At 36.8% G+C, this 8,948-nt stretch overlaps 1 protein-coding gene across 3 annotated transcripts; it reads right to left on the bottom strand.

Moving 5' to 3' along the window:
- Positions 1-3,078: 3,078 nt before the first annotated feature.
- On the bottom strand, positions 3,079-8,660 carry IAPP (islet amyloid polypeptide). 3 transcript variants are annotated; one of them, XM_030553462.1, is made up of 4 exons: positions 8,375-8,660; positions 7,883-7,971; positions 7,610-7,744; positions 3,079-4,940 (listed from the first exon to the last, which is right to left on the bottom strand). In XM_030553462.1, the coding sequence occupies exons 2-4, from the start codon at positions 7,960-7,962 to the stop codon at positions 4,751-4,753; spliced, it is 405 nt and encodes a 134-aa protein (XP_030409322.1). In that variant the 5' UTR covers positions 7,963-7,971; positions 8,375-8,660; the 3' UTR covers positions 3,079-4,750. The 3 variants fall into 3 exon arrangements, with proteins under 3 accessions (XP_030409322.1, XP_030409331.1, XP_030409310.1); XM_030553471.1 differs by having other exon boundaries at positions 7,610-7,699; positions 7,883-7,979; XM_030553450.1 differs by having other exon boundaries at positions 7,883-7,979.
- Positions 8,661-8,948: the final 288 nt, after the last annotated feature.

The raw sequence follows: 8,948 nt of genomic DNA on the forward strand, positions 1-8,948 counted from the left end.
TTTTTAAGTGTGTGTGTGTGTGGGCAGGGGGAATTAAGAACTATTAATAAGATGACTGAAGCAGAAATTGTCTTTCAGTTAGAAAGATTCTATTTTATGGTACTTCAAACATTTTTTTTAGCTTCTATACGCAGCAATGAGATGTCATTCTAATCAGAGCATTTTGCTAGTGGCGTACAACAGAAGCAATGCAAAACAGTCTCTTTCTGACATGATAACTAAGTTAGACAACAAAATTTCTTAACTTTGTTGCTGTCAACAGAAGCAATATACCATAAATGTCAAGCTATATTCATGTATGAATAGACTCAAACAGCACACTTTCAAAAAGGGAAGACTGCAGATACCCAAGACATGAACTAAAGCGTTTCTGGAAACTGATTTTATTTATAGGATCACTTGCAAATGATTTTAGAAAACCACTCAACAAAATCCAAACTTGTTGCTAAAAATTGTTTCCTGAACGTCAATGGGAGCATGGCCAGCCTTAGCTGGGCGCTAATTCAGAATCTTTCTGGGCAGCAGAAATATTTGTATTTCCTTCAGGGAAAATGAAAACATTCATTCAAAATATTTTTTAGTAAAATTTATTAATGTCATATGAATACTATGCTTGCTTTTCAGAATTTTAGACCAAGCCCTTTAAAATGAAACCAATTTCTTAGCTAAGCCATATTCATCCACGAAGATGCAAATTCTACCTTTTATGAAAATATCGCAGTCCCTGGGAAACATTAGGCTTTACTGCCTGCTACTGTTTTAATGCATTCTTCTTTAGTCTTCTCCATATTTTCCCCCTTTATTATGTGACTTAATGTCAGTTAATAAAAAAATGCAGAGCTTTCGTATCTGTATATCGTTTATTGCATTTTTATATCCTTGTTTTTTCTGTTCCCTCTCTTTTTTTTCCCTCTTAATTTTTTCCCTTGATTCCCATTGCTGCAAGCTGCTAAGCACCACTTCATAGGTACACAGCATCTTTAACTCCAGTTGAACCCAAAGGGCATTGAGGGTCCTGATTTTTGAAGGTATTTTATGGGCCTAAAAGTGCAAATAGGCACCTAGTGGGAGTTTCAAAAGTACCTAAGCAAGTTCGGTGCCTAATGCTCACTGATTTCAATGGCACTTCACAAGATGATGCCCCTATTCTGCAATGTTTAATATTATGCCATTTGTGGGTTTTGAAGAACCAATGCTTTACTGTTTTCTATTTTTATTTAAAAAATAGAGACCACTGTCATATGATCCTGCCTTCCCTATCTAAGGGCCATACTAAAAATAAGTAGTACCTAACTCTGCAAGTAGCCTCAATACGATCAACAGGACTACTTCTGGTCTACACTGGGGGGAGGGGGGAGGAAAATCGATCTAAGATACGGAACTTCAGCTACGAGAATAGCGTAGCTGAAGTCGACGTATCTTACAGCAACTTAGAATTACTTACTTCGCGTCCTCGTGGCACGGGATCAACGGCCGCAGCTCCCCCATCGACTTTTCTTCCACCTCTCACCGAGCTGGAGTTCAGCAGTCAACGGGAGAGCAATCAGGAATTGATTTATCATGTCTACATTACACACGATAAATCGATCCCGGATAGATCGACTGCTACCCTCTGATCCAGCAGGTAGTGTAGATGTACCCTAAATGAGTAAGGGTATCAGAACTGGGCCACAAATAGTGAATTCAAAGGAACAACTCTTACTTTAGGCCATTTCTCAAGACAAAGACACTTGAGCTGACAGCTTTATTCATTTATCTTTTTTGCCCTCCAGGCACCTAATTCTTCATGGCTTTTTTGCATGTTTCCAGCAATGTGGACCAATCACTCTGATGGTTTAATAGCCTGGCTTGTTTTTTGTGGCACCAAATGAACTGGTGTCATGCTGAGCAAATCACACCAGTAACTGAGTCCAGATAGAACCAGAACCACAGCTCCAGAAGCTATAAGTGGAGAAGTTTTATGGGAGAGGGCTAGCTCAGTGGTTTGAGCATTGGCCTGCTAACCCAGGGTTGTGAGTTCAGTCCTTGAGAGGGCCATTTGGGGGAACTGGGCCAAAAAAGTTGTCTGAGGATTGGTCCTGCTTTGAGCAGCAGGTTGGCTTAGATGACCTCCTAAGGTCCCTTCCAACCTTACCATTCTATGGTTGTCCAGCTTCATTTTAGATGTCTCAAGTGATTAGGCTTGAGAGAGACTGTTCCACACTCTGATAGATTTCCATGGTAGAAAGGGAGCTGGTGAAGGGGGCATGCAACAATTTGCCAAGAATAAATTATATCCAAATTAGATCAATGGTTCTGTTCCAAATTCTTTATTCAGGCAAAACTCCTATTGACCAAGTGATCAAAGGAGAACTGTCTAGGGCCACTAGAAATGTCCAATTTTGGGTTATAGTATTCTATATATGTTATGGCAGGCTCCAATCTTGTGAAGGATTGGCTATCTCCAGGCAGTTGAAGTTAATGGGAATGGGGGGTATTTGCACCTTGCAAGACTGAGTCTAAAGTGACATAGCTTTGGTGGGTGGCATCAAGGCCCTGATTTAGCAAAGTATATGCTTATGTCCCATTGAATTCAGAGAAACTTAAGCACATGCTTAAGTGTTTTTGCTGAGTTGGGTCCTAAGTCTATTAAGGTGTGACCCGCTATTAGTTGATCTGTTGACTTTGAGGAAAAGTCCCCTTTCTGGGTATCCTCCCAATCAAAGAAATGGTACTATTGATACCATCATAATCACTGGAAGGGTGCATTGGACAGTACAGAAAAAAATGTACTTGGTACCACTGAAACTGAGGACGTGTTGCCAGTCTGTGCAGAGTTTTAGTGTGATCAGTTTTATCGGTGTAGTAGGGTCATCAAATGACAATCTAGAGACTGCTGATGCATTGATAGTTAATATGGATAAAGCTTTTAATTCTGAGATTACCAACTTTCTTAGTAAACACAGTACGATAAACCTTGAAGCAACCACCTGCAAGATGCTATGCAATTACTGTAATGCACCATTACATCCTATCTGTGACAGCTCACCACAACTCTAAGAATATCTGGTTGTTTGCTTTCTGGAGAGTGATTGTTATACTTGAATTGAAAAAAAAATCAAACTAAGCTGGATACATAAAGAAGCTGTAGAACTTGAGTAAGAATGAAGTGAAAGTACATCTGTTTTTAAGCTGCCAGAAGTACTAAGCAGGCGGAATACCATTTGGACAACTTTTTCAAAGACTTTATGAATAACTCTCCTTTGCAATATCATAAAGGTTAACCTTTTATGAATAAACAATTATAATAGCAATAGCTTGCACATTGCTTTAGTTTTTATTTCATTGTACTTCAGATTAGTTCATAAAACGAAGGCAAAACATAAATTAAAATAAAGTTTAAACTTAGAGTTTGTAATCTAAGGCACACTTTATAAAGAAAACACAACAAAGTGAATCAACCCATGCAGAGGATTCAGGTTTAATTTACTTTTCCACTAACGGTGCTTTTCAATGAGAAGGCATGTGTGGCCTACAGAACTTCTACTAAAAGGTCTTCATAATTTGACACACTTAAGAAGCCACTATCCAGTATGTGGTTTCCTGATATCATTATACTTTTAATTGAGAATATGATGAAGAGAAACAAAAATTCCTATTGTAATATACTGGATGAGGCAGTTTTTCTGAAAGCCCACAACACAGATTAAAATGACATGTTCATTTCATAAACGTACACTGAAGTTGTGCAGGAATAAGACCAAGAAAAAGCTTATGGTGTCAAACTGCTCTTAGATATTAATGAATTGCTTAGTACTAGTAAATACTAACTGGAAAAAATCTTTGTCATGAACAGATTTTTTTTTAAATAAAGCTATCATAGATAGCTTAATGCTTTTGCTTGCTTTCTTTTTAATCAGTTGATTAATTTAGTTAAGAGAAGGAAACATACAAAGAAAGATGCCATTTCTTTTGTAGGACATGTTTTAAGAAGAATACAAAGTTCTTGTCATCCTATTAGCTGGATTTGCCTGTGCTTTGGTTTATAATTTACTGTTTCTCATAGTGGTTAGAGTTAAATGAGCTAAAATTTAGACATAAGAATTTTAAACCCTTAAAATACCGTATTGCAATATGCAATGAAACCTGTACACAAGATCACCCTTATTAGACTAAAAGATTTTTCAGTGAGAAGGGACCATTATAATCATACAATCTGAGTTGCATAACATAGGCCATAGAATTTCACCCAATAATTCTTGCTTAACGTGCAGTAAGGGACTATAACCCCTCTAAAGTATCTCCAAAAGTACTGAGTACAATTCTGCTTCACTTACATTAGGACACAACCTCCATTAACTGACTGATTTTTGTTAGCTCCCTTACTGGTTGTTTAGATCAGGTGTCATTTTTTTCCCCTCACCCAGCTGGGACTATAAAGATATACACATCATGGTTGTCTTTTTAATCTTTTTAATTAAAAAAACCCTATAGCAATTACATTTCAGTTTATTTTTGTGATTTTTTTTCACAAAGGAATGTAATGAGCAGATTTCTGAAGCTTTTAGTGAATTCAAAACCATACCCTATGCATGTCATCATACATGCATAGTGAAATGTGAACCATGAAAGTCACATACACAGACACACACACAAAGAAAACAAGGCACTGTTAAGAATGTATAGGTAGTAAATGACTAAAAGATTATTTATACATAAAAACTGGGGAGAAACCCCTAATGAGGAGTGCAGCAGTAATCATTTCAACACACTAAAGTTGTAGATAATTTAGAGGTTCTCTGTTTAGAAGCCCAACTCGGTCCCTCTTGCCATATGTATTGGATCCCACATCGGTAGGTGAATAAATTGCTCCAATGTTGTTGCTGGATCGAACTAAATAGTCAGCCAAACGTTGCGTCACGCATGTAGCAGTGTTGCATTTCCGTTTCTCCAAGCGGTGACTGGTGACATAAAACAAACGGAACCATGGTGAAGTCCAATGATGAGCAATCAAATATGCCACCTCTAAAAGGCATTTTAACTGATAATGTAGGAGTTCTTTTAATGTGAGCACAAATATGTGAACAGTACAATATTCCTGCCTCCTACTTTGTGCCTGAAAAAAATCACATTGTATGCTATTAGCTATTTTAATGATAGGTGTAGGTTAAATTAAAAAACCTCAAGATTCATATGTCATTTTTATTGATATTCAGCACAGTAGCTTCTGGCACCTAGAATAACTGTAATAATAGTATAGTTAAGTCAGTAAGTGACAACAATGATTTAGCTCCAAGATTAACTTTTATGACTGTTTAGAGAACTTGCTGATATCATGAGAATGATTAGCATTATAATACTCACTCATATTTATTCAGTTCCCTTAATCTCAGAGGGTCCCATACTGGTCCCATTAAAGTCAATGGCAAACCTTCAATTAATTTAAAAGGCAGCAAGATTGAGACTAGGGCTGTGGGTCAGATCCTGAGAGGTGCTCAGCATCTGAATCTTCCATTGGCTTCTGTACCACTCAAGCTTTGGCTCTGTACAAACAGTAATTCTTCACTACTGAAAATCAGCCACTTCTGTGGGAGCATAGCAGCATGGCAATACTGCTGTGGTGGGGGAGAGCCACTTTTGGACAGGGCCCTACCTTTCTTACAAAATGTGTCATTGAAACATCCGTGTGCAAAGAAAACCTCAGTTTTAAGGTCTTATCCAACTGACCCACACATTGTAAGCTGCAGGGGCCTCACTTCACAAAGAAGAAGAGTTGAGTTCGAATCTTTTGATTCTGGGGAGCTCAGGGATTTCAAACTTCCTTCTTAGACCATTAAGCCATGCCCTTAAACAGACACTCTCTGCTGTTGACAGTAGTTCCTGAAATAAGGACCATCTGTTCCAAAGGATTTCCCTTTACTTCTTCAAAGTAATCTATATGCTGATGTGACATGAAGTACAATACATTTTGTTGATGAATAGGTCAAATAATTTAGTGCAAATAATATGAATTTTGGCAATGTTACTCTGACTAATCCTGATTAATAATTTTCCCATTAATTGACTGGGTCTGTCACTTTATGTTTCAGCAGTGTGATTTTGAATCTCAGAGCCCTGGTGAAATAGAAACTGTGTGCTAAATGTCTGAGCTATAACAGCTACTGGCTAGCAAATGGGTAATAGTTCATAAGTGATTCATATTTTAAACGTTTCATATTGCAGTTAAATGGTGATTTAGGGTCTGATCCAACTTCCTTTGAAGTCAGTGGGAGTCTTTCTATTGACTCCAAGGGGAGCTTGATCAAGCCTAGTAGAAAAGCCTAGTAGAAAAGACATAAAATACTATCACACAGCCAGCAAACAATATATCTTGGATGGGAAATTTGCTAAGTACTTTCACCTTGAAGGACAAATTAATCATTTAGTCTCATGAAATTGCTAATCTGTCCATGAAGACAAAGCACCCATTCTGTTAAATGGTGTAGGCCCAGACCCTAAAACTCTGGACCTATGTTTTTACAATAGTTAACATTATGAAACTGATGCAGCAAGTTATATATATTTTATCAATACCTAACAGTAGAACAAAATGACACAAAAACTCATCATGGCTGTGAATGGGGAATACCATTGGTTTCAGTAGGGGCTGCTCACTTTGAAGAGGGCTGTTGGATGAGGACATTGATGAGTAGGGTATCAGATCCCACACTTGAAGAAAATATCTGGTAGAGAAATGTTTGATTGTAACTGTTTAAAATAAAGAGGACTAGCTATAAGAATTCTGGTATTGTGTGTTCACTATCCATATTGTATTGGAGGATAATCATTTTGGTTTGTAATAATCAGTCTTTAGGTTGAAAGAGATACTGTGATCAGAGGTAACTATAAAAAGAGATGTATTTAATGTCTGGTGAAGGAAAATCACGTAAAGATGCAGTAAGCAGACAGACCAGATAATATAGCTAATTTTCCTAGTGTTATTCAATCCTGTTTATCACTTAGGATAAACTCAAAATTCTTTTAAAATTGCTATATGTATACATCAAGAGTCTATTAAAAATTACATTTATGCATTTATAAAATGTACTGCAAACTAGTGAAACTCTAGCGTGACAAACTGTTTCTGTTGATTCTTGCTATGCTGAAATTGCTGTTTATCTCAAAAATGAACAATTATTCACCTGCTGAAGAAAGTAATATTTTAAAATAATTAAATTCATTCCAAAAGGAATTCCTTTTGACATGGAAAGAAATGTCATATGTCCCCCATCACTGAGGCATGAAAAATTAACATTTAAATAGCAGATCCCTTTGAGAATAAATCTCCTTTCACAACATAACCTAAAAATTGTGTGCTGAAAATTCAGAGAACACATTTTGAAAGCTTTTCAGATTTCCATAACAGATCTGGTAAAACTGATTGTCTTTCCAATTTTATTTCACTTTTTAACTTGAAATACTTTGCTTTACAGAATGGCTACATTTCTACCAAAAAGAAAATTTAAACGCTCTTTGAGAGAATTTGAATAGAATTGAAGAGATCTAACAGAAAAAAAATGCTGGCACAAATTATGCTTCTTAATTTAATTCTATCTGGTTTGAATAGAAGAATGCAGAAGAGAATTGATACCTTTTTGGCTTTGCTGCAGCCGGTTGTGGCAATGCCCCATTAAGTCCCCAGGGTGTATTCCTTGACAGGACTGGTAATAGCCATCCTTGTCTGTTGGAAATCCCATCAGATAGATCATCAGCCACAGAGAATAGTCTTTAAACAATAACAAAATACACAGTGAAATTGAATAGCCCTATTTCGCTCATATTGTTTGATGGCCAAAGTGAATAATGCAACAGTCTGAAACATCTGATTTCTCATTAAAAATAAATAATATTTTTCATTACTTACCTTTCCATGGGTGTAGCCTCCAAGTAGCTTAAAGCAACAGAGAGCACAATGAAGACAACTGGCAGCTTCAGGTTGCACATCTTTCCTTCCTAAGTTTCTGAAAAGAATAATAATTAAAAACTAAAATCCTAAGTACTGTTCAACATACAAGAGATCCCACCTCAGTGCTGTTCTAAACAGGCAATAGTTAATCTCTGCCATTAAATTAGAGCAGCAACATGATCAAACTTTAGTGACACAACAAAGATAAATTCAGATGGCTCTCTAGTAAATTTTGGCATCTAGTGGATTAAATCCTCTTCCCATCTCCCTTGCTTTCTTTTCCCAACAGTTTCTAAATTTCAGATTGTGGTCTCAGTTACAGATTGTACCGAGATCTTTCTTTAAGCCTTTCTTTGAATAACACTGTTCCTTAGTAATGAGGCAGATTGTGCCCCCTTTAAAGTGTGTGTGGCTTTATATCTGAAATAACAGAAAGGATAAATCATTTACCTTGTAGTGATCAAGGAACTAACTGAAGAAGTTCAACACCAGTCAGTATTAACAGGAAGGGTACATGCAACAATTCCACGCTTGCATCTGACTCTGCAGTATCCCTTTTTTCGTCCCTCCTTGCTGGCAAGTAATAGAGCTCTTATATACCCTTCACACCTTTCTCAGCTCTGACATCAGGCAGCACAGAGAGACTCTGTCATTCATTTCCATCCCTATAGATAGAAAGTGCCCCAGAGATGAGAAGAGGTAGATGGGTCATTATTATATTAACACATCAGTAAACATTAACCTAGCCTATGCAGGATGCCCTCATGAAACTACTGTAATATTATATTGCACACAGAACTAAAGCCACAATTTTACAGTTCTAATAAGATGCTGAGGTCATATTTCCTGGGGGCGTTTTCAAGGGCTAAATAAGGTAAGAAAAAAATTATAAAGGAAGCAAAATGAAACACCAGATCAAAAGTAAATGAAACACAAAATAGACAGAAGTGCTGGAAATCATGGAAAAGAGAAAAAATGGTAGAGATTTGTAATAAATACACAAATATAAAAACCAAAATCAAAG

The sequence above is a fragment of the Gopherus evgoodei genome, chromosome 1, assembly GCF_007399415.2.
Source record: "Gopherus evgoodei ecotype Sinaloan lineage chromosome 1, rGopEvg1_v1.p, whole genome shotgun sequence".
Classification (NCBI taxonomy): domain Eukaryota; kingdom Metazoa; phylum Chordata; order Testudines; family Testudinidae; genus Gopherus; species Gopherus evgoodei.

Excerpts from the sequence above, each read along its gene's own strand:
- IAPP (XM_030553462.1), bottom strand. The coding sequence starts at position 7,962 with ATGTGCAACCTGAAGCTGCCAGTTGTCTTCATTGTGCTCTCTGTTGCT. Across the intron at positions 7,745-7,882 it reads GAGGCTACACCCATGGAAAG|ACTATTCTCTGTGGCTGATG; the intron begins GTAAGTAATGAA and ends TATTGTTTAAAG. Across the intron at positions 4,941-7,609 it reads GCTGCAGCAAAGCCAAAAAG|TCACCGCTTGGAGAAACGGA; the intron begins GTATCAATTCTC and ends TTATGTCACCAG.